Source organism: Dipodomys spectabilis, unplaced genomic scaffold, assembly GCF_019054845.1.
Source record: "Dipodomys spectabilis isolate Male_0828 unplaced genomic scaffold, ASM1905484v1 ptg000648l, whole genome shotgun sequence".
Classification (NCBI taxonomy): domain Eukaryota; kingdom Metazoa; phylum Chordata; class Mammalia; order Rodentia; family Heteromyidae; genus Dipodomys; species Dipodomys spectabilis.
The window spans coordinates 44638-69947 of record NW_024871325.1 but is presented as its reverse complement, the minus strand read 5'-3'; the positions used below and the strand labels follow the sequence as shown (position 1 = coordinate 69947).

General features: G+C 62.3%; 2 protein-coding genes across 2 annotated transcripts in view; one reads left to right on the top strand and one right to left on the bottom strand.

Annotated features, from left to right (window-relative positions):
• The window catches only part of Ahnak2 (AHNAK nucleoprotein 2), a 40314-nt gene extending 28470 nt beyond the window's left edge, over window positions 1–11844 (bottom strand). The window contains exon 1 of the mRNA XM_042671629.1: window positions 11790–11844. Within this exon, the coding sequence (XP_042527563.1) occupies window positions 11790–11844 (55 nt within the window). The remainder of the gene's footprint in view (window positions 1–11789) is intronic.
• A 5304-nt stretch (window positions 11845–17148) lies between these two features.
• Window positions 17149–23673, top strand: Clba1 (clathrin binding box of aftiphilin containing 1). Its single transcript, XM_042671617.1, is given in 6 exon segments — window positions 17149–17567; window positions 19137–19282; window positions 20394–20520; window positions 21942–22058; window positions 22980–23043; window positions 23046–23673. Coding segments are annotated over 6 exon segments (1092 nt in total). The 5' UTR covers window positions 17149–17162; the 3' UTR covers window positions 23279–23673.
• Window positions 23674–25310: the final 1637 nt, after the last annotated feature.

Sequence of the window (25310 nt, the reverse complement as noted above, 5' to 3'; positions counted from 1 at the left end):
CACACCTCACCCAGAGCTAGAACACCACACACACACCTCACCCAGAGCTAGAACACCTCACCACACACCTCACAGAGAGCTAGAACACCACACACACACCTCACCCAGAGCTAGAACACCTCACCACACACACACACCTCACCCAGAGCTACAACACCACACCACACACACACACCTCACCCAGAGCTAGAACACCACACCACACACACCTCACCCAGAGCTAGAACACCCCAGCACACACACACCACACCCAGAGCTAGAACACCTCACCACACACCTCACCCAGAGCTAGAACACCCCACCACACACACACCTCACCCAGAGCTAGAACACCCCACCACACACACACCTCACCCAGAGATAGAACAACTCACCACACATACCACACCCAGAGCTAGAACACCCCATCACACACACACCTCACCCAGAGCTAGAACACCCCACCACACACACACACCTCACCCAGAGCTAGAACACCCCACCACACACACACCTCACCCAGAGCTAGAACACCTCACCACACACACACCTCACCCAGAGCTAGAACACCCCACCACACACACCTCACCCAGACCTAGAACACCCCATCACACACACACCTCACCCAGAGCTAGAACACCACACACATACCTCACCCAGAGCTAGAACACCCCACCACACACACACCTCACCCAGAGCTAGAACACCTCACCACACACACCTCACCCAGAGCTAGAACACCCCATCACACACACACCTCACCCAGAGCTAGAACACCTCACCACACACACCTCACCCAGAGGTAGAACACCTCACCACACACCTCACCCAGAGCTAGAACACCTCACCACACACCTCACCCAGAGCTAGAACACCACACACACACACACACACACACACCTCACCCAGAGCTACAACACCCCACCACACACACACACCTCACCCAGAGCTAGAACACCCCACCACACACACCTCACCCAGAGCTAGAACACCCCACCACACACACCTCACCCAGAGCTAGAACACCCCACCACACACACCTCACCCAGACCTAGAACACCCCATCACACACACACCTCACCCAGAGCTAGAACACCACACACACACCTCACCCAGAGCTAGAACACCTCACCATACACCTCACCCAGAGCTAGAACACCCCACCACACACACACCTCACCCAGAGCTAGAACACCTCACCACACACACACCTCACCCAGAGCTACAACACCACACCACACACACACACCTCACCCAGAGCTAGAACACCACACCACACACACCTCACCCAGAGCTAGAACACCCCAGCACACACACACCACACCCAGAGCTAGAACACCTCACCACACACCTCACCCAGAGCTAGAACACCCCACCACACACACCTCACCCAGAGCTAGAACCCCATCACACACACCTCACCCAGAGCTAGAACACCCCACCACACACACTTCACCCAGAGCTAGAACACCCCACCACACACACACACCTCACCCAGAGCTAGAACACCCCACCACACACACCTCACCCAGACCTAGAACACCCCATCACACACACACCTCACCCAGAGCTAGAACACCACACACACACCTCACCCAGAGCTAGAACACCTCACCACACACACACCTCACCCAGAGCTAGAACACCCCACCACACACACACCTCACCCAGAGCTAGAACACCCCACCACACACACCTCACCCAGAGCTAGAACACCTCACCACACACACCTCACCCAGAGCTAGAACACCTCACCACGCACACAAACCTCACCCAGAGCTAGAACACTCCACTACACACACACCTCACCCAGAGCTAGAACACCCCACCACACACACCTCACCCAGAGCTAGAACACCTCACCACGCACACAAACCTCACCCAGAGCTAGAACACTCCACCACACACACACCTCACCCAGAGCTAGAACATCCCACCACACACACACACCTCACCCAGAGCTAGAACACCCCACCACACACACCTCACCCAGAGATAGAACACCCCACCACACACACCTCACCCAGAGCTAGAACATCCCACCACACACACACATCATCCAGAGCTAGAACACCTCACACACACACCTCACCCAGAGCTACAACACCCCCCCCACACATCACCCAGAGCTAGAACACCCCACCACACACACCTCACCCAGAGCTAGAACACCCCACCACACACACACCTCACCCAGAGCTAGAACACCTCACCACACACACACCTCACCCAGAGCTAGAACACCACACACACACACACACCTCACCCAGAGCTAGAACACCCCATCACACACACACACCTCACCCAGAGCTAGAACACCCCACCACAAACACCTCACCCAGAGCTACAACACCTCACCACACCTCACCCAGAGCTAGAACACCACACACACACACACCTCACCCAGAGATAGAAAACCTCACCACACACACCTCACCCAGAGCTAGAACACCACACACACACACACCTCACCCAGAGCAAGAACACCCTACACACACACCTCACCCAGAGCTAGAACACCCCACTACACACACCTCACCTAGAGCTAGAACACCCCATACACCTCACCCAGAGCTAGAACACCCCACCACACACACACCTCACCCAGAGCTAGAACACCCCACCACACACACACCTCACCCAGAGCTAGAACACCCCACCACACACACACACCTCACCCAGAGCTAGAACACCCCACCACACACCTCACCCAGAGCTAGAACACCCCACCACACACACACCTCACCCAGAGCTAGAACACCCCACCACACACACACCTCACCCAGAGCTAGAACACCCCACCACACACACACCTCACCCAGAGCTAGAACACCCCACCACACACACACCTCACCCAGAGCTAGAACACCCCACCACACACACCTCACCCAGAGCTAGAACACCCCACCACACACAGGCCTCACCAGCGAGGCTCCTCAGAGCTGGCACAATGTGCACTCAGACAAAATCCAAGTTTGCATCTGAACCAGAGGCCCAGGACCCGCTCCGGCCTCCAGAGAGACCAGGTGTGGGGGACAGGTCTGCACATCACCAGATCCAGGGGGCCTGGGGAGCAGAAGGCTGAGAGGCCGGGGCTCGTGCAGGCAGGGCGGGTGAACAGGGGTCTGGCCGGGGTCCCTGAGCACCTGGACAGCCCCCAGTGGGCCCAAGCGCTGCCCTTGTCCTGGGGCTGGACGCCGCACTCCCGCAGCCCGGGGCCTGCGCCAGCCCCACACAGCCTCCCCGTGGGCCTCGCCCCCTCCGGGAACTTCACAAGGAAAGTGCTGGGCTAGGCTGACTGTCGGGAGGCCTGCCTACTGGTCTGGTGTGTTTCTGGAGATAACCCTGTGAAGAGGGGAGGAAGGCAGCGCTGGGAGGCCGAGCCGGCAGAGCCAGCCTCCCCACCGCACCCGCAGCCAGCCGCACCCTGAGGCTGCCCACAGCCTCCTTCTTCCCAGAAGCAGCCGTGGCCATGCCTGCCTGCCCCTCCCTGTGCCCAGCCCCTTGGCCCTCTCCAGCCTCTGGACTTCTCCCCATCCAGGCTCAGCTTGGACACCTTGCCTCTATGTGGCCAGCCAAGCGCTCAGATCCCTCCCACCAGTAGATAGGAGATAAATGCTAAGCAAGGACAGGGAAGGGGAGGGGAGGGAGGGGAGGGGAGGGGAGGAAGGAGAGGGAAGGGAGACAGCTCCTACAACGTGAGCCCTGCCCAGCCTCCAAGACCACCAAGTTCTTGGTCTAGATGGGCAACAGGTGGCCACCCCGCCCCCCTCCCCGTGCTGTGCCTGCAGCAACTGAGGGCAAAGGTATGCCAGCCACGCTGACTCCAAGGGACCCGCAGCCTGCCCGCAGCCCATGCCCAGCCACCCAGACGGGGCAAGCGGCCTGACCCATTTTCTGGTGAGAAGGTAGCACTCTGAGGACTGGGCCGGCGGCCCGCCATGAGGCAGCCCACTACTCCAGGTCCCTAGAACCCACCTTGGGGGCCTGGAGAAAAGCAGCTCGGGCCTGCCTGACCCCTCCACGGGCTCCCAGGGTCCCCTGCACACTAAACCAGGTTACCAGCCGCTGTCTGAGGCTCTCTCCCCAAGACACAAGTCACAGCCTTGAGGACCCCTGTCCTCTGCTGGTGGCCATGCCTGCAAACCAGAGCCGCAGCCCTGCCGAGCCTCCTGGCCCGGGCCGGCGCCGGGGTGGGTGTGTCCCAGGCCTCCCCGCAGCCACCAGGCTGTGTGTGGAGGGGCAGCCCCTCAGCGCCCCACACTCCAGCCTGCCCCAGCCGCCGCACAGGCCCGTGCCCCTCCACACAGCGGGACTGAGGAGGGGTCAGACCGTGCCCAGCCTAGCTCAGCCACCCCTGCTGGCTCCCCCCCACTGACCTGCAGGGCAGGTTGAGCCCAGAAGGGAGTAGCTGGAGGGTTGAGGGGTGCTCTCCCCACGGCCAGCAGACTCTCTCCCAACTGGACCAGAAGTGCTCAGGAGCGGCTGCCTCCCTCTGCCCCTCCCTGTTCCTGATCAGCTGGCCTGCCCCCACCAGCCCTCCCTCCACCTCCGCTGCCAAGCCCAGCGCCGCCAGGACCCCCACACCCACGAGGCAGGGAGGGAGGACGGGCCTCCTTGCAGGCCAGGAATGCAGCCAGCCCCCGCCCCTAGCACCCAGCCTCTGGGGCCAGGGCCCCCAGCCCCCCCAGCCCAGGCCCCCCAACCCCCCCAGCCCAGGCAGCCGGCCGAGGAAACGCCTGCCTGCTCTCCTGTGAGTCACCAAGGCAGCCCAGCCCTCCTGGGGACCCACACACAGCCACGCAGGGCCTCCTGGTCCAGGCCCCGCGCCTCGGTTTCCCTGGGAGTGCTGGGGTAGCGGCTCGGGGCTGAGGGGGGGTGGGGTTCAGGGAGGGAAAAGCACGTGCAATCCATGGCCCAGGGCTGCCACCCACCGGTCTCAGCACCCAGCAGACACCGAGGCCTCCAGCAATGGCACAGCCAGGTGTGGCTGGGCCCACTGTGCTTTTCACAAGCTCCCTGCCCCCGCTGCGGGGGCGCAGGCGGTACCTGAGAAGCCCCCGCCCCAAGCTGGGCCCCATGTCCCCTGCCGCCATCCACTGCTGCAGCTGCTCTGCCTCGCCCTCCCTTCCTAACGCCTTGCCCTGCTGCCCCCGGCTCCCAGCCCCACCTCGCCCTGCTCTGGCCAGCCAGCAGGCCTGGGCAATGCCGTGCCCCGTGCCAGCCATAGATCCACACCCTGCGCCTGCACCAGGGGGCGGGGCCTGCTAGCCCCAGCACCTGAGCATCACTACAGCCCTCCGTGGAGAGCCGGCCCGGCCCGCAGTCAGGGTCAGGCAAGGCCCACACAGGAAAGGCCTGTGCCCACTTCTGTGCCTGGAGACCTGGAGGCAGCAGCAAGAGGCCCCGGCAGGCCAGGGGCTCTGCAGTGAGGAGCCCAGGTGAGGGACCCACACCTGACCTCCAGGCCTCCCACGATCCTGCCCTAAAAACCTAACAGTCGGGCTGGGAAGGTGGCTCAGTGGTGGAGCGCTCGCCTAGCATGCATGGAGCCCTGGGTTCCGTTCCTCAGTACCACATACACAGAAAAAGCCAGAAGTGGCGCTGTGGCTCAGGTGGTAGAGCATTAGCCTTGAGCAAAAGAAGCTCAGGGACCGTGCCCAGGCCCTGAGTGCAAGCCCAGGGCTGGCAAAAACAAAACAAAACAAAAACTAATGGTCCCCAAAGCTGAACATCACACATAGATCACTGTTTGCACGCTGGGGAGCAGGCTGGCCAGGCTCCCTGGCACTGGCTCCAGCCCCTCCTGGGCGGCTCTCACTGAGAGTGTTTATCCCCTGACACCCACCAGACCGCCCACACCCAGGGCTGGCTGAGTCAGCAGCGGCTGGAGAGACTTCACCTGCAGCCTCCACATCCTCTCCTAGCCTGGCGTCCAAGACAGTCTCACCCCAGCTGCCCACCCAGCTGCCCACAGGCAACAATGCACCTCCTGCTCCTGCCACCTCCCCTGGGCTCCCTGGCCCCTCCCCAGGACTCGGGACCAGGCCGCTGTGCCCGCCTCACAGCGAATGGGGGGCTGGGGGGGGGCTGGGGGGGAGGTGCTGCAGGCCCGCCAGCTGCCAGGGCAGAGCCCAGGCCTCCCAAGGACACTAAACCCTCCCCAAAACAGGCTGTACCGCAAAAAGGCACTGTCACCAGCACCTCAACTCTCAGACGCCCGACACACACAGCTCAGAAGCTGGGTGGCTGGCACTGCAGCCTTGGCTCCAAAGGCACACTGTTGAGTGGCAACATGTGAGGGTAAGACCAGGCACAGTGGCCACACCTGTCAACCCGGCAACTCGAGAGGCAGAGACAGGAAAGGCCACAGGTAGAGGCCAGGCCGGCACTGGCTAACAGTGAGCCTTTAGCTCAACGAGCCATCTCTGCATCGTGGGGCATGCCTGCCATCCGGCTACATGGAGGCATGAGTAGGAGGATCCGGGTTCCAGGCAGAAAATAACTAAAGCAAAAAGTGTTGGGGGGTGCTGGGAAGGTGGCTCAGTGGTGGAGCGCTTGCCTTGCATGCCTGAGGCCCTGGGTTCCGTTCCTCAGCACCACATAAGCAAAAAGAAAAAAGCCGGAAGTGGTGTTGTGGCTCAAGTGGTAGAGCGCTAACCTTGAGCTGAAGAGCTGAGGGACAGCGCCCAGGCCCAGAGTTCAAGCCCCACTACCTACAAAAAAAGTGTTGGGAGCATGGCTCAAGTGGTAGAGTACTACTTAAATGCACAACCCTGAGTTCAAGACTCCAGTACTGTGGGGGATAGGGGTGTGGGCAGGAGGGGAAGGGGCCAGGCTAGAATCCTAGGCTTCTGAGCTCAGGAGGGCAAGAACCAGGGTGCCCGTCCTCCCCTGCCCCTAGTGGGTGTTCTACAGCCTAGCCCACTCCCCATCTCCCAGAAGGCCTTCCTGCCTCTCAGCTCCCAGGGAGCCGACCCCCCTGGAGCTGGCTCCGTGGTCAGGCAGGTGTGGGTCGGTGGGACAGCAGCTGCACACTGCCGACCCCCTGGCCTGGGTGTCCAGAGGGGCTCCTGACCGCCAGAGCATAGGCTCAGAGCCCCCAGCCCCCGGGCCTGGCTCTGGGTTCCCGTGGGAACTTGGACTGGCAGGGGCTGGGTGGAGCCTGGGGCGGCTGATAGTGAATCAATCACACAGCAAGAGCCAAGTATGGAGCGGGGCATCTGCAGGAGGCATGCCACCACAGAGCGCCGCCTCCGCCAGAGGCCTGCCAGGGAGGGGCCTCCAGGACACCGCCCTCAGAAAAGGGACAAGAGCCCCAGCCCAGCAATGTGAGGCAGAGCCCCTAGCAAAGGGAGGCCACGGCCGGATGGGGCGGAACTGAGTCACCAGCACCTGCGCAGCCCCGAGCTGGACCTGGGGGGCCCACACCCCAGGGGGCCAGGCCAGGCAGGCCCCGTAGCTGCCTCCTCCCTGCCACCTGGGGCATGGGGCAGGTAGGGGGAGCGCAGCCTGCTGTCCTGGCCTCCATCTGGGGTGTGTAGACGCGGAGCGCAGCCTCCTGGGCTCAGCTCCAACTTTCCACTTGAGAAGGAGCTTCTGACTATTAAATATGTTTCCCAGCAAGGCAAACTATGGCTCCCACAGACTGACGGCTTCCAAAGAAAGAAAAATCAAGGGAAACCCAGAGGGAGAGGCAGGGGCAGGCAGGACGGGCGGCCCCCCTGGCAGGTCAGCTGCTGGCCAGGAAGCATGCAGGCCTCATGGTGTCTCACGAAGGTTCTGCCCACGCCAGGTCCCCTCCAAGCTCAGCCAGCCTCGCCTCCTCCTGTCCCACACCCATCTTTCCCCCAGGGCAGCCCCCAGACTCAGGCTTATCATTCTATGGGAACTGCACTGCCTGGTGGGCTCTGAGCCTCTCTGAACACAGCCTCCAGCCCAGCTCTGGCCCACCACCTCGCCAGCCCTACCTGCCAAGCCACCACTCCCCCTGGCCTCAGCACCTGTGCCTTCTTCCCTACCCTGCCTTTCTGTAACCGCTTCCGGTCTCCATGGTGAGACCTCTCCTCCACTACCCCATGCAGCTGAGGACAGGTATACTGCAGCAGTGCTCACCGTCTGCCCAGTGAACCATGGGTGAGTCCCTGTGCTGAGAAGGACCTGCCAAGCACCCAGCATGCACACGAGATGCATGCACAGGCAGAGATGCGGAGCCACCCACACCCCTTCATCTCTGAGTGCCAGCAACTAAGCTTCTCAGTCCTGGGGTAGGTGGCAGGGGACCCTGGGCGGACCACACCCCACTCCTGCTGCTGGGGCTCAGGGCCTCCTCACCCGGGGCCTCACTCCCTGTGCAGGCCAGCCTTAGTGGGAACCCACACAGAGCCATGGGAGGAAGAAAGGCACCAACAGGGTCCAGAAGAAGCTAGGGAGCCAGGGCTGGTGGCTCACACCTGTCATTTCAGCTACTCAGGAGACGGAGATATGAGGATTGCAGTTCAAAGCCAGCCTAGTCAGCAAAGGCTGAGAGACTCCTATCTCCAATAAACTACTCAGAAAAAGCGAGAAATGGTACAAGTGGTAGAGCTCTAGCCTTGAGCAAAAGAAGCTCAGAGACAGTGCTCAGGCCTAGAGTTCAAGCCCCAGGACAGAGGAGAGACGGGGGGGGGGGGGGGGGGGGGAGCGTGCACTAGGGATCAGCCTGGTAATCCTGGCACTTCCAGAGTCATCAGCAGCCAGCCTGGCTCAGGACAGAGGAGCTTGTCCAGACAGAGAAGGAAGCATGGGCATTCCTGCTGCAGGCTCAGCCACAAGCCAGGGCAGGGCAGGCTTCTGCCTGGGCACAGGAAGCCAGAAACTGCACCAGCTTGACCTCCCATCATCCCCGGGCCCAGCCCACCTGTCCCCGTCTGCACCAAGTAGACAGTCCCAGGCTTGCAGAAGGAGTCAGAGGCCGGGAGGCCACCCAATCACCCCGGGCCAGCCAGCCTGACCCTCCTCTGGAGAATGAGCTCAGGGTGCTGCAGGGCCGGGTGGCTTCCAACAGCCTGCTCACTCGGGCTGGGGGTCGCCCTGGACAAGCCTGCTGCCCGCTCACTCGGGCTAGGGGTCGCCCTGACAAGCCTGCTGCCCACTCACTCGGGCTAGGGGTTGCCCTGACAAGCCTGCTGCCCGCTCACTCGAGCTGAGGGTCACCCTGGACAAGCCTGCAGCCTGCTCACTCGGGCTGGGGGTCACCCTGGACAAGCCTGCAGCCCACTCACTCAGGCTGGGGGTCACCCTGACAAGCCTGCAGCCTGCTCACTCAGGCTGGGGGTCGCCTTGGACAAGCCTGCAGCCTGCTCACTCAGGCTGGGGGTCACCCTGACAAGCCTGCAGCCCGCTCAGTGGTGGGAAGGGACTTGCCATCCCTCTGCTCCTCTGTCCGCGTATCAGGTGAGCTGGCAGACCAGATGTGCCACATCGCTCACCTGCAGCCTTGGCGGCGGCAGCCTAGTGCCAGATACCTCAGCGGGGTGCAGAGCGCACCTCCGTGCTCCCGCCTCAGCGTCCCCACCACGGTGGACAACCTGGCCAGGGAGCCACACCGCTCTAGCTCCAACATAGCCATCTGGCCACACCTGGGCCACAGCGCCCTGCCCCTGGACTGTTCCCCTCTGTGACCCCCACACTTCAGAGGTGAAGCACCTCCCAGAGGTCCTTCAGAGTGTCACTACACCCAGGGAAGAGCCCAGGCCTTGGCAGGCACCTGCAGATTTCAGGACAGAAGCCGTGGCGCAGGCTCCCAGGACTCAGTTCTGCCTCTGGGAAGGTACTGGCCTGTCCTGAGATGGGAGAGGTGGGACACCTGGAGTCGGTGGGGATTAACTGCACCGGGGTCCAGGCAGGAGCCCTGTGCAGTGTCCCTTCTCATGGCGGTAAAGGAGCCCAGCAGGCACACACCGGACCGGGAGGCTCTCTGTGCAGGGCCCCCCAGCCCATTCCCAGCACAGCCACCAGGGGGCAAACTCAGCACAGCTGGGGAGAAGGTCCTAGGTCCCTTGGGCTGTGGGTACTGTGGGTACCATCTGACAGCCTTTGATGGGGGGGCGGGGGCACCAGAGAATAAGGGGATGGCTGGGTTGGGCCGAAAGGCAAAGACAAGAAGCCTGCAGGGAGTGGAGTGCCACTGGGAACAGCGTGAAAGCAGAGTGGTCCTTGTCAGGAATGCACGTCCCGGTGCCCGGGTGCAGGAATGGGGAGGGCCTGGGAACCAGCATGCTGACAGAACCCCAGGACCTCTAGTCTGCCAGGTTTCCTATCCAAGCTGCGGCAAGGGCCTCTGGCCTCTTTCCCTAAGAGAGGATGGGCACAGAAGGGGCTGCCCAGACCAGCCAGGGAATCACAAAGCCAAAGCCAAAAGCAGGAAGCCAGGCCCTCAGCTGGGGAGATGGAATGTGGAGGGGTCCCACACCAGCGTGGGAGCACCCGCACGGGAAGCACAGTCTTACATCCACAGACCCCAGCCCTCTCCCGGGAGGCATCCACAGACCCCGGCCCTCTCCCGGGAGGCATCCACAGACCCCGGCCCTCTCCCGGGAGGCATCCACAGACCCCGGCCCTCTCCCGGGAGGCATCCACAGACCCCGGCCCTCTCCCGGGAGGCATCCACAGACCCCGGCCCTCTCCCGGGAGGCATCCACAGACCCCGGCCCTCTCCCGGGAGGCATCCACAGACCCCGGCCCTCTCCCGGGAGGCATCCACAGACCCCGGCCCTCTCCCGGGAGGCATCCACAGACCCCGGCCTTCTCCTGGGAGGCGATCTTACGTCCACAGACCCCGGCCCTCTCCCAGGAGGCATCCACAGACCCCAGCCCTCTCCCAGGAGGCGATCTTACGTCCACAGACCCCGGCCCTCTCCCGGGAGGCTTTTCTGCAGTGACGTGGGCAGGGCTAGCCACAGAGCGGGCAGGCTGGGGGCTCCGCCTCCGAGTTCGCCGCTCTCCCACTGCTGGCCGGGGCTCGAGGGTCCCCTGGACGGCACAGGTAAGGGCTGGAAGGGACCCTGGCTCCCAGGCTCCCTGCTGTAGTGGCCCTTCTGGCCGAACGTCCCACCCACCCAGCCCTCTGCCCTTGGATTACAGAAAGGGAAGCTCCCTGGACGGGTAAGGGTGGCCCCTGCACGGTGCCTGGCCTCCAGCTCCTCACCCCCAGCCCGCCCGCCCTCAAGGAGCAGTGCCTGCCCAGCGCTGCCCCAGCCCCCTTCCCAGCCGCTGGCCAGGTGCCCTGGGTGTGGCCAGACTGCTGCATTACTGACCCAAATCTGAAGGACTGCCAGGCCGCCCACCCACCAAGACACAGAGACCCCCCAAGAGGCCCAGGCCGGGACAGACAGGTGAAAAGCACTAGGCACCCCTCTACAGCAGAAGCTGGGGGGCACCGGCCACCTGGCAGGGACCCTGTGAACAGCACCCACGTCCCCTGGCCCAGAGCTGGGGGGGTCCTCATGGCTCCATCTCTGCCCCATCGGGACTCCCACCACGCCCAGACCTCGAGCCCAGCTCTGCCGCAGCCACCACCCAGCTGAGAGCCACGGCGGCCACAGCACCAGCCAAGACCCCGGACGCCCGGCGCGGCCGGCCCGGGGGGGGGGGGGGAGCAGCAGGGGAGGGGGGGCAGCAGGGGAGGGGGGCAGCAGGGGAGGGGGGCAGCAGGGGAGTGGCGGGGAGGGGGCCCGGACGGGCGGGAGGAGGCGGGCGGGGAGGGCAGGCAGGCAGGGACTTCCGCGCCCACCCGCCCGGGGGAGCGGGCCGCAGGCGGAGGGGCGCACCGCTGCCGGGGGCTCCGGGCCAGGTGGGCAGCACCACGTGGAAGCAGTCGCACATCTCGGCGGCCGAGCGGCGCGGGCCGGCGGCGGCCCGACGCGTCCGGGGGCAGCCGCGGCTCCAGCGCGCCCGGGGCGCCGCGCCTCGCCCGCCGCGCCGCGCCCGCCGCGCCGCGCCCGCTGTCCGGCGCTGCCGCGGGCCGACAGCTCACACTGCAGCCGCTGCCCGCGCCCGCAGACCGCCGCGCCGGCCCCGCCCCGCCCCGCCCCGCCCCGCCCGCGCTGGCCACTGCGCGGCGAGCGCGCGGGTGATGCCACCGGCCCCCTCAGCTCATTGGCTGCGCCCGCCGCGGCCCCGCCCCGAGCCGGCCCCGCCCCTCCCCGCATCGGCCCCGCCCCTCCCCGCATCGGCCCCGCCCCCCACCCGACCCATCCCGGCACACGGGACGCGCACGCATACAGCTGCGGGCCCGCCCGGGCCCGGGGAGCCCGCCCCACCCGCAGGGTGACTCACTCCGGGCCGGGCCGTTCCCGGTAGCGGGCCGCAGCACTGGGCAGCCTGCCCCGAGCGGCTGACCCCGCAGCGGCTGCCGGGAAGCGGCCCTGGCGCTGTCCTCCCGCGGCCCCGCAGGGCCCACTAGGGCCCTGCTCTGGCCTTCGCCCTCGCCCTGAGCGCTGCCCCCCGCGCTCCCCACGCGTGCTCTCCGGGGTGTCTGTCAGGTTGGCTGGTTCGGGCCTGTGGGAGGGGCTTCCGGTCAGGGACCTTAGGACCCCGCTGTGTCCCCACCCCGGAGGTGTGCAGCCTCGGCCCTTCCGTGGAGTCAGCCCTGCGCGAGCCACGCGCTCTCCCATCAACCTCACGACCTTCCAGACCCCGGTGGGGGCCAAGTGAGCAGGCTCCCACGTGCCAAAGCCCCCCTCCCCGGGGAAGGGGCACCCCCCCCAGGAACTCTCCCCTCCAGGTAGCCAACATCCACTGGGCCTGCCACCCTGGCCCGCAGGAGGTCCCCAGCATGGCTGTGACAGATCCAGGGTGCCTGCTCACCAGCTCTGGGAGTCACCTGAGACGGGGTGGCCTAGAACTCCTGTCCCAGTCTGCTCCTCCCTGCTCGCTCTGGGGCAGTGTGGACTTCATTCAGCTCTGTCCTCCTCATCTCATGGGCGAGGTGCATGTGCTGCCAGGGCCGGCCCAGGACCCCAACCCCGTAATCCTGCTGCCTTCCTGAGAGCCCCCTCTAAATTAGGCCAAGGCAGACGCATTCTGAAGAACAGACACCTTGGGGTGTCTGCCCAGAGAGTCTCCCCCCTCAGGGGCCACCTCCGCCCCCCACCACAGGGGCCCCATGCCATGGGGGGGGTGTCCTTTCCAGGGCAAAGCCAGAATCCACCACTACCAACTACTAAGCCTCTGACCCCCAAAGCTGACCTCAGGACCACAGTGCGGGGTGGGGGGGTGAGGACCCTCTCCGTGACAGAAGCCAGCCCCATCCTCTGCTGCAGAGTGGTGCAGCTGCCAGGCGCTCCTGCCATCCAGCCCAGCTCCAGCCTCTCCCTTGCTCCCTTCTGGGGACAGAGGCCCCGGGAAGGCAGCAGGCAGGGCCTGGTTCGGGGACTGACCCCCGCTACCTTGCTCCCAATGCTATGGGGACGCAGACCACCCCCAGCAGTATAAGGCCACGTGGCCCTCAACATGTCACCCAGGGTGCCGCACAACCCTGTGGTGTCCCGCCCTCCCTTTCGCTGGGGTTCAGGCTGGTCCTCACTCTGCCTGCTCTGCTGGCCTCTCCTGGCAGGTCACGAGGCGGGGACACCCAGAGCATCAATCATTGATGTCCACTGCAGCAGCACAGCAAAAATAGTCTGGCCACCAGCCCCGCCCTGCCCCGCCCCAGCACACAGGCATGGCCGAAGAGGCCACCAGGGACCCTCAGACATCCTATCTGCCTCATCCTTTGCTCAGAAACGCTGGGGAAGTTCTAGGCCTGCGAGGCTCGGAGCCGAGGCCTGCAGTGGGGAGGGGCTCTCACCTCCCTGCCTCAGCAGCCATGCCCTCGCTGCCTCCATCCGCCTCCATCTCTCCCACAGCCAGGCCTGCTTCATGTCTGGACGGGCCTCCAGGACTTTCCCTCTGCCTTTGCATAGCTTCATGGCAGGGCTCAGGAAACAGGGCTGCGGCAGGCTGGCTGTTTTGTTGTTGTTGTTTCAGAGCTGAGGACCAAGCTCAGGGCCTGCACTTGTGAGGTAAGTGCTCTTCCACTGAGCTCATCTCTAACCCCCAAATTGACTTCTTCACACACATTCTCTTTCTCTTTTTTTGCGTTAAGAGTCACTAGATAGCCCAGCCTCAGGTTCCTGCTGGGATCACAGGCATGTACCACTATGCTTTGTCCTTTCTATCTCTTTCTTACAAGGACCCTGCTTACTCTGGGCTCAGCTATATAACCCAAGCCCATCTCTTCACCTCCAGATCTGTCTTTAATGACATGTGTAAGCCCCTTGCACTTTGTAAGATCCATATTCACACCTTCTAGGAATCAGAATGGGAATATTTCTTTCTTTTTTTTTGGTCCGGTCATGGGGCCTGAACTCTGGGCCTGGGCACTGTCCTGCAGCTCTTCAGCTCAAGGCTAGAGCCCTACCACTTGAGCCACAGCACCACTTCTGGCTTTTTCTTTTTGCTTATGTGGTGCTGAGGAATCAAACCCAGGGCCTCTGGCATGCAAGGCAAGCGCTCTACCACTGAGCCACCTTCCCAGCCCAGAATGGGAATATTTCTGAGGAACCAGTAGCCACACTGGTAATGCAGATCACCCCAAGCTGGGCCTGTGGGCCAGGAACCAGAGACTGCTGTGTTCTTGGTCCCTGAGTGGTTTCTTCCTGTGTGCACACCGAGGGCCTGGAACTCCCCCCTCTCCTCAGGGATCTGCACTTGGGAATGTGACGAAGGCTGGGGTACTCCAGCCTACATGTGGTCACTCTAGCACTGGGCCCAGGCCTCAGCCCTCGTCCCTGTGCAAGGGCACAGGACGGCTGTCTGTCCTCCTACCCTACCAGCTCCCCACACTCAGTAATGGCAGGGGGGGAGGGGTGGGGGAGGGGGGGAGGGGGGGAGGGAGCTAGAGCAGAGGTGATGGATAGACCCAGGGCCTGCTGGGTAGTCAGTGCCCTGCTGATGTCAGAGACAAACTGAAGTCAGTGTCTGCAAACCCAGACAGCATCTGACCCCGCCCTGCAGGGCAAGTGTGGGTGCTGGGGCAACTGAGCCAAGACCCAGTCTGGAGCAGTCTGACTGCAGGGCTCCGCATTGCCCCTCGGGAAATAGAGTGTGTGTGAGGGGGGGGGGAGGGAGAGAGAGAAAGAGAGAGAGAGAGAGAGAGAGTTATCATCCAGGATGCAGGGAGGAGGGAGGGGCAAGGCTATTATCCAAGACGCAGAGTGATCTCATCTTGTCACTTTTGAGTCAGTTTTTCCCGTAGCTGAGCGGAGGGACTGGCCAGGGACTAGGTGATTCATGCTAGGGCAGGGCCCCGGCAGAGCTCAAGGAGGTTGCAGGTAGAAGACCTTTGAGCATGGAGGTGGGCTGGGGTTGGGTGTGGACTGGGGCTCCAATGGTGGCCCAGAGACCCCTTCTTGGAGAAGGCCTGGACGGGGTGTCAAGGCTGACTTCCTGAGCTAAAGTTGGGAAAAAGCAAGGCAGATCTGAGGGAGGGGAGGATTGGGAGAGGGGTAAGAGGAACTCATTAGTGTCCTTACTCTTGGACAGGCAAGGTGGCGAGAGCAGGCAGCTCCCTGGCCAGGCAGGTCCTGCTGGGCCTCAGGTGCAAATTGTGGGGGGAGGGGAGGCACACAGGAAGACTGGAGAGAACAGAGGTGAACTCCGGCAAACCTGAGGGAACCTCCACACCCAAGTAGAGAGCCTCTCTTACAGGCTGAGGGGCTTCCCGGGGTTTATGGGGGAAATGAGCCTGAAATTGATGCTGTGCTGCAGGGCACGGTACCCAGTGGGGCAAGGCCTAACGTTCAACGTCCTTCTCTTTCCCTCCACCTCCCACAAGTTAAGGCAATTCGGGGACAGCAAGATAGCCTTAGCTCCTGCTGTCAGGGAACCTCCAGTTCCGTGGAGAAGACTCCGACAGTAACCCAGCGTGGGGCAGGGCGGGGTGTCCCCGGCCCCTCGGCCCTGGCCCGGGCAGGGCGGGGTGTTCCCCGCGCTCGGCCCGCGCCCGGGCAGGGCGGGGTGTCCCTGGCCCCTCGGCCCGCGCCCGGGCAGGGCGGGGTGTCCCCCGGGCTCGGCCCGCGCCCGGGCAGGGCGGGGTGTCCCCGGCCCCTCGGCCCGCGCCCGGGCAGGGCGGGGTGTCCCCGGCCCCTCGGCCCGCGCCCGGGCAGGGCGGGGTGTCCCCCGCGCTCGGCCCGCGCCCGGGCAGGGCGGGGTGTCCCCCGGCCCCTCGGCCCGCGCCCGGGCAGGGCGGGGTGTCCCCGGCCCCTCGGCCCGCGCCCGGGCAGGGCGGGGTGTCCCCGGCCCCTCGGCCCGCGCCCGGGCAGGGCGGGGTGTCCCCGGCCCCTCGGCCCGCGCCCGGGCAGGGCGGGGTGTCCCCGGCCCCTCGGCCCGCGCCCGGGCAGGGCGGGGTGTCCCCGGCCGGGGCTCGGGTGCGCGGCAGCACGGCGACCGCCGGCTCCCGGGCCCGGTGCGCTCCCGCGGGGTGCCGCTCTCGAGAACCTCACGAGGGTGGGGAGCCGCGGAAGGCCGGGGCCGGACAGCGCCCGCACGGCCCGCACGGCCCGCACGCCGGGGCAGCTCCGCCCGGACGCTCAGGGGGCGGGGCCTGACGGGAACGGGCGGGGCCAGCAGGGGCGGGCTACTCGTTGACCCCGCCCCTCCTGCACGGCTCACGTCACCGGTGGTCGCCGGAAACGAGTCGGCGCGCGCCGTTGCCAGGCAACGCGCGTCGCGGGCCGGGAGCCCCGCAGGCTAGGAGCTTGGCCCCGCGGGGTCGGGCCCGGGAGCCGCGACGCGGCGGCGCAGGCCGCGTGCGAGCCCGAGGCCGGGCCCTCGGAGCCAGGCCGCCGCCCGCCCGCGTCGCGGACCCAGCCCTCGGCGGACCCCGCCGGCGTCCTCGGGCCGGCCCGAGCGACGCGCTCCGGAGCCCGGGCGCCGCGCCTGCCTTCCGGGCCCGCGCCGGCCTCCCGCGGCCTCCCTCCCGCCGCCCTGGGTGCCGGGCCTGTCCCCGGGCAGCGGGCGGTGTGGAGAGCCCGGAGCCGCGCGGCGTCGACGCCCGCCAGCGCCGCCCAGCGCCGGCCGAGCCTGCGGGCAGCTCCGCCCGGCAGCCGCATGTCCCGGGAGCCGCTTGCCAGCGGGTCTGCCGGCCCGGCCGTGCCGAGATGCAAGGCCGGCGGGAGCCGGGGGCAGAGGCAGTGAGCTCGCTCGCGGGGGCGCCCGGGGCGGCCTCCCTCCGCCTGGCAGCCGTGGGACGCAGTGGCGACGGTGTGGAAGGGACCCGAGCCTGCCGCCCCGCCTCCCTGCCTGAGGAGAAAGCCGGCTGCAGGCCAGGAGCGGGCCCGCCCGCCCGCGGCGCCGGCTGCCCCGACCCGGGGGAGCTCAGCGGCGGGTGGGGGGAGTTCGAAGGCTTCCAGGAATCTGCAGCCAGAGCCCAGCAATTCGCTCTGGCCCTTGAACTCCTGGCGAGACCCACAGAACCTCAGCCACCGAGAACCCCTTCCAGTTCTCACCAGCTGCACCGGGGTGGACCCTGGGCGGCAGGAAGTGCTGCCCGCCCATCTGCAGAGGTATTTCTGTGGTGCTCACCACCATGTTGAGTGGGAGGTGTTTTGCACACCCAAAGGATGGAGAACTTTGTATAGGCTTGTGTGCTGAGGGGGTGGGGCTTCTAGCCTTGGAGGGTTGCCTTCGCCCTCGGCCTTCCTCTCTGGCTATGTGGCTGGCCCTCTTGCCCTCCAGAGGCCAGGGAATGGAGCGTCGGTAGGAGAGGCTGCAAAAATTGATCCTGCCAAAGCCCGGTGGAAGCCCCCAGAGCAGGGCCCCGCTGTCTGTGCCTCCCAGGCCTGTTGTCTGTGCCTCTCAGGCCTGTGCTTGACCACCCCCATTCAAGCCACTTGCGGAACCTTTGAATTTGGAGCCTGCAGATTTAGAAAGTTCCACATTATGAAAGTTACAAGCAAGTGGGTAATAAACTGAGTAATGCTGGCCCTGCCTCTCGCCCTGCCTCAGAACTGACCCCCCCTCCCTCTGTAACTGCCTTTGATCCTTGGTTTCTAGTTGACCTCTTCCCTCCATTGCTCCTTTTCTCTTCCATACGAACCCAGGTGGTTCATCCTAAACACCAGAGACCAAAAAATAAAACCAGGAAGGAAAAGATAAAAACAGTGACTCCATCACTAGTGGTGCAGATCCTAGTGGTTCATCCTAAACACCAGAGACCAAAAAATAAAACCAGGAAGGAAAAGATAAAAACAGTGACTCCATCACTAGTGGTGCAGATGGACTGCTCTCTAAACCCATTTCCCTGCCTGGCACTGGTGGCTCATGCCTGTAATCCTAGCTGTTTAGGAGGCTGAAACCTGAAGGTTGTGGTTGAAGCAAGCCCAGGCAGGAAATGCCATGAGACTCTTATCTCCAGCTAACTACCCAAAGCTAAAGTAGAGCTGTGGCTCAAAGTAGTAAAGCACTAGCCTTAAGCACTAAAGCTCAGGGACAGACACCAGATCCAAGTCCAAGCCTTAGGACCAGCATGTACACCTCGTGCACGCATGCGCACGCACACACACGTTATAAACCCATTTCCCTGGACCTCTAAGGTCCCGGTACAGCTCTGCTGTAACATTTGTTTGCAAGCAAGACTTTCTTCTAATGTGGTAGGCACACTAGGGAACATTCAAGCATAAAGGGAATTTTACATGAAACACTTAAGTGAATATAGAAAACTACAGTCAGCTGAGCTGGGCTTGTTGAATCCAGATAGCTCACACCTGACAAGTCAGGCGCCCCGGTTTGCCATCCTGTCACACCTGGTATCACCATCCTGCCCAGTTGAGACCCTCAGGGCCTTTTCAGGGTGAAGTGTGCCCCCACTGCCATCCAGAGAACATGGAAGGGCCTGGCGTCGAGGTCACCTTTGTTGTTGCCAGCCAAGCTTGAGGTATGCCCTTGCTGGCCCAAGAGCCCTGTGGTTCCCACTGCATGCTTTCACATGGCCAAGGGCCTTAGGGAAGGGCTAATAGGGGGAGAGTAGAGCTGATGGTACAATACTTGTACTTCATTTTTACCAAAGTCCATGGCCTGGGATAAGCCAATGCCTGCATTTCTTTTAACTTTTGAATATCCTTTTTTTTTTCCAGCCCATTCTCAGTTATGAGAATGTTTTTAGGTCTGCTTTTCAAGAAGTCCCAGTGGAGCAGGCAACAGAAGACATTTCTACCTTAGACCATTTCTTAGGAAAAAACAGTGAAGAGAATCCTGGCCTCACATCTGTGCACAAACTGTGGTAATGACCATCCTTGGGGCAGCTCTGCATTTGTGCTACTGTTTGAGGCTCTGGGTCCCTCCTGGAGAGTGCAGTGCTCCTGAACCATCTGTGGAGGTGCAGGTGGATGGTGGGGGTGCAGGTGGATGTTGCTGCGGTGGAGGGGGGGGAACCCTCCAGGCTTGGGTTCTGGAAGCCTCAAAAACCTCAGCCCTGGGGTCATTGTAAACACCAGGGGCAGCCAGTTGCCTCATGGGATCAGCCCTGTGTGCACTTCCCACACGGCCTGTAAGGATGAAGGTTCTCAGGGCCAATCAGCCACACTCTGTCATCCTGTCCTGTCCTGTTGTGGCCATTGTAAAAACATTCCTTCAAGCAACATCAACAGGAACAGTGCTAGGCTGCTTTGTGTTGTGAAAGAGGCTGAGACGAGCTGGCCTGTGGGTCTGAGGAGGAAGAAGGCAGGGCGCATGGGCCCCTGTGCCCCTTGGAGGATGCAGAGTGTGCTGCAGGGTCTCCAGGTCTGAGCAGGTCTTTAGAGCTCATAGATGGGCCATCCTGGCCTCCGGCAGCCCGCTGTGACTCCTGATGGGGGCCAAGCCGGTGAATTTGCAGTTCACCCTGTGCCCTCTGTGTGGTACTCCTGCAAAGTTTGGTCTCAGGGCAGCCTCTGCAGGCCAGTAGGGCTGGGATGGCATGCTGGCATCAGGCTTGGCAGGCTGGACTGCTTGGATGGAGAGGGTGTGGTTGTGGTTCTGAGACCCTCCAGTTTCATCTGCCTTGTGGTGGTTCAACACCCATTTCACTACCCTCCCCCCCCTCCCGGCCCAGGGTCAAGATACACCCCTCAGTCCCCACAGCACGCACTAATATTGGCTATAATAGATGGCTCCTAGTGCTAATTCTGCAGCTTTGTGGGCCTCTGTCTGTGGCTAGCATAGCTTAGGCACCTAGTAAACGAAAACAGCAGAGCACCTGGCTTTTCCTGGAGAAGATGCATAGGCAGCAGCTACCGCTGCCAGGAATGATGCGTACGCATGTAGATGAGCAGCGGGTGGCACCAGGCCCACTGCCTGCTGAGGCCAGGCCCACTGCTTGTAATGACCATGTAATGGCTGTGTCTGTTTTCCAGCTGCGATTCAAGGAGACTCTGGAGAGCTCTTCAGAGCTCCATCCCCATGTCTGCCTCCCAGTGCCTGTGGAGGGGCTCCCGCTGCCAGGAGAATCTCCTCTTCCTCCTCGGCATAGATGCTGCTCAGGTGAGGTGGGCTTGGGCGGAGACTTGGCTGTGGCTATGGCCCACTCAGCAGCTTCTGTTCTGGGACAGGCTGGGGGGGTGGGCCCTCTGGCCTGCCGCAGGGACACTGCCTGCCTCAGGCCTGCAGAAACCACCATTCCTGGTGGCTTTCTAGAAGGTGGCCATGGTAGGGCAAGGCAGCAGCAAGGCAAGAGTGCTGTGGGTACCCATCTGTCTCTCACACCTGTGCAAGGCTCCTGCTGGGTATCCGTGAGGAGCAGCTGTGGAGATGTGGGTGGGTGTGGCGGGTAGGAAAAGAGGTACTGCGTATGGGCGCGCATGCCATGAAGTTCAGAGCCTGTGGGCAGGATGGGACAGTAGAGGCAGATGGAGAAATGGGTTGGGCACCTGCTCGGTAGACGTACTACCCCCAGGGCTATAGACTGTCCGGGTACATCAGCAGCTCAGGGTAGATGGTGCGTGGAGGGCACCCAGGGAGCAGTGACAGGGCCAGCGGTGCGTGGCCATGGGCACGTGGCCAGGAAGTCCGGCACACTGGAGGGAGCTGCGTCAGCAGTGCAGGGGTGGTGGACCCCAAGAGTGGGGTGGGTGGCCTCGTAAACACGTTGGGAGCCCTGATGCCAGCCAAGCGCAAGGCAGAGTGGCAGCGGGGAGAGGGTCAGGAGCCCAAGGCTCCCGTCGGGCCACGCACCTTAGCATGAAGCCGCCTGTCGGTGACCGTATGACAAAGATCTTTCCCATTCTTCAGTATCGTGGCGAGCATTACGCACGGAGGGGCTGGCCAGGCCGCAAGGTAGTCCTGGTGAAGCAGTTGCCAAGCCCCCCTCCCCACTGGCTTTCAGGAAGTGAGCAGCAGGCGGAGGAGCAGAGAGGACCGTGGTGATGCCAGGGCAGGAAAGACCACCAGGAGGCTAGGAAGTGGGGGGTCCCGGGTGGGAGGCTCATCCTGGAGGCAGCTGAGAAGACATCTCTGGGCATTTTCTGTTGCTATAACACAATACTCAAGATGGGTGAGTTATAGTCTGGCTCACGGTGGTGGAGGCTGGAGATGCAAGTGCACGGCCCTGGCACGTGATGAGGCCTACCTACTGTGTCCTAAACGGGCATCGCAGGGCCGGTGGGGCACAGAATGCCAAGCCCGGCCTCTCCTCACCAAGCCACTAGTGCAACCCCAAGGAGCCCACCCTCATGACTACCTCTAGTCCTAGTCACTTCCAGAGGGCCCTGCCTCTAAACCTGTCAGCATGTGAACTCAGCACATTCAGACCACAGCAGACAGGCTGAGGGGTGCTGGGGCTCTGCAAGTCCGTGGGCCATACAGGGTTGGCCAGGGCGCCTGTGGGCCTCTCTTGAAGAGTGGGTTTACCTACTGTCCAGAATCAGGAGAACATCGTGACGTGTGACAGAGGTTTGTTTCCTCAGAGTCTTTCTGGAGGCCAGGGTCCCATTCTAGACGGCTCAGACGTGAGCGAGCCTGAAGACAGGCTGGCGGGCAGCACCTTCCAGCCGCAGCCCTGCAAAGCCCTGATCCGGACCAAGGTGAGAGCACCCAGAGAGGCCTGGGGAAGTCTTGGAGTCCAGGTTTTCTCCTTTAACTCTTGTGGGCTTGGGAAAAGTGAACTTGGCCATAGTCTAGGGCCAACATGCATGGCAGGACTGCTGCTTCAGGGTGCTAAGGACCGCAGAAAACCCCTGGCGATGAGAGGGTCTGGTGAGGAGGTAGGGCGGGGTGAGGGGCTGGGCCTGAACCCTGGCACTGAGAGTCCCTTCTTCAGGACCACACTGCAGGGGGGCAGGCAGGCTGAGCAGACGGGCTCATTCTGCAGCCTTCTCTTTGATCATGAAGAAGGAGGCCTACCTGGGACAGGATTTCATACTCACCTTGCCCAGGAATTGCTGGACAGGCTTAGCACGGACGCTGGGAGACCACAGGTGTGGCCGGTGTGGCCAGGGAGTGCTCTGCAGAGGCTGTGGTAGAGGAGGGGTGGGGTGCAACCTGGGGGAAGGCCCCTGGAGCCATGCCTTATGACAGAACCAGGACAGAGCTGGGCCAGGGGCTTGTTGTAACAAGTGATGGCACTGCCCAGCTGACGGCCACAGCCTGGATGGCTGACACATGGTGATGGTGTGGGCTCTCAGAAGGCCCTGTCATGACCGCACACAGTGGGCCTGGAGATGGACATGGGGCCTCCCTGAAGACCGTCTCCCTCTGATCATCCTAGTGCAGAAGGCAGGCCAGAGGCCTGGAGGATGGCAATGCCACTGTCAGGCTGCGGGTGAGCGCAGAGGCTCCATGAGAAGAGGCCAGGGGCAGGAGGCGTCCCGGCAGCCTCAGGCCTGGGGCATCGCCATCCGGGGTGGTTCTCAGACTGAATGCTGAGTGGCACAGGGCAGGCAGGACACACATCTGAGGGGCATTGCTTGTCTTGTGTACTTGGCCTGACCGCCACCACCTCTTAGCTCTCAGGGACAGCAGGACGCAGACGGGGAAGTCTCATCACCTACAGCTTGTTTCTGAAGATGCCCCCCTCGGGGACAAGCAGCACCCCACAGTGCCACAGAAGATTTTCTCTCCACGCAACTTGAAAGTGGCGTTCTTTAATAATGACATCTGCTATAACGGAGCACTTTTTATCTTTATGGAGCTTTTTACATTTTCTTACTGGCTTGGTTTGGTACTAGAAATCAAGAACTGTTTTGTGGAGCTGTTTCCCAAATTCACACGTCTCCTTGGACCTGTCATAGTCCACCCAGACTGATAAGGGTGTGTGGGAGGTATGCCCTTCGGAGAGCCAGTCCACAAGCAGAGGGGCAGGGCTCTGCGGCGCACTGCACGCTGCAGCCCAGTGCCAGGGATGGCCCCAGGCCCAGCCCACAGACATGCTGAGGCCACCAGGATTGCTGCCTGAGCACACCCAGGTGGAGCCCCTGGGTGCGCCGCTGCCCGGAGTCAGTGAGCCCCCCATACCTGGCCCCGGTCCCAGGGCTTGTGAGGACAGGCCTTCCTCTGCATGGACAGGTAGACGGAGGCTGTACAAGGATGGCCTGGGCAGCATCTGGTGGAGGTGGCTCTCCAGGGTCATCTGCCAAGGCCACTTTCTCCAGGCAGCCGAGTTTTACAGACTGTTATGAAATAAAAAGGCCTGGATAATAAGCCTGTGTTCTGTTACCTTGGCTCTGCAGGGGCTTTTGTCCACATCTTGTCCCAAAGGGAGGCCTGAGGTGTGAACCGACAGAGGCCATGCTGGGGGATGCGGTGGTTTGGGTGGAGGCCCCTGGCATGGGGCCAACCTGTCCAGTGTTGCTGGCAGGACATGTGCAGTGTGAAGGGGAAGGAAAGGACAACTGTGTGTCTCAGTCAGTCTGGGCATCAGCCACCCAGGGCTGTGCCACCAACACCATGTAGCCTGAAGCCACAAGGAAGGCTGCTTTAAATCTTCACTTTCAACCAGAAGACAACGTGCAGTAACACACATCAAGAGGCTGTAGTTGAAGCCAGGCTGGGGAGAAAGGCGTGAGGCCATTTCATAAATGGCGTGTAAGGAACTCAAGTGCAAGAATGTAACCCAGTTGGAAAATCAGGTCTAAAGTCAATTCATTTGTGTGCATAGATTTTAATATGCTAAGCTTGGCAAGAGGTGACGGAAAAGCAGTCCCCTACCACTGTGAACTACAGCGGCAATAAGGACTTTCCACGTTCCAGCCTAAGATGTTAGGAGAGCTGTATCCAGAAACCGGGACTTGGGGACCAGCTGCATAAGCTCAACCCTCAGCAACGGCCAGTGCCAACCCAGAAGGTTCTTTGCCCGTGGCAGACCAGAGGATTATACCTGGCTGCAGGCCGGGGCTGGGCTGATGCTGACTCTCTCTGGGCACCCCAGGACTATTCTCCCCAGCAAACACCCCGAAGCCACAAGCTTCAAGTCTCACTGCAAAGTCCTGCACTTTCCAGTGCAGCTACTCCTAATACCTAGAATAGCTACCAAAATACCCACAAGCATTGCTTTACCATGCATCATACACCCTCTGAGCTAGCTTCCATGGGGGAAACACTCAAGATTAGGAGGGCCATCTGGGATTTGGGACTGTGCTCATCTACTGCCTCCCCTGTGGCCCTGCCCAGAGCCCTGGCACACCAGCCCTTAGCGAGCCCACGGCCAAGGCCGTCAGACCCTGAGGAGGCAGGGCCCATCAAAGTAGAGGAGCCCCGTGAGATCCCAGAAGCAGCCATCCCGGGCACAGCACAGAGTGGAACTCGTCGACCTCTACAAGGCATTGGATAAGGCTGAAAGAGCCTGTAGACCATTCACAACCATCACATTTTGTTTGCTGGATCTTTTTTTAAAAATAAAGTGATGGGCTGGGAAGGTGGCTCAGTGGTAAAGCGCTTGCCTTGCATGCCTGAGGCCCTGGGTTCGATTCCTCAGCACCACATAAGCAAAAAGAAAAAAGCCGGAAGTGGTGCTGTGGCTCAAGTAGTAGAGCGCTAGCCTTGAGCTGAAGAGCTGAGGGACAGCGCCCAGGCCCAGAGTTCAGGCCCCACGACCGGACCCAAAAAAAAAAAAAAAACATAAAATAAAGTGAGGTTTACATTGTTGAGATAAAAGAATGGTCACAGGCACAAAAAAGCCATAGACCTGTCAGGCTCTGGAGGAAGTGAGCCAGGAAGCACCTGTCTGGGTGGAGGTGGCGTCTCACTTCCAGCGGGCACAGGGGCCACACACATGCTAGTGATGCTCGGGTCAGATTTAAACTGAACCTCCAAATGTTGTTTAGTACCCGTGTCACAGA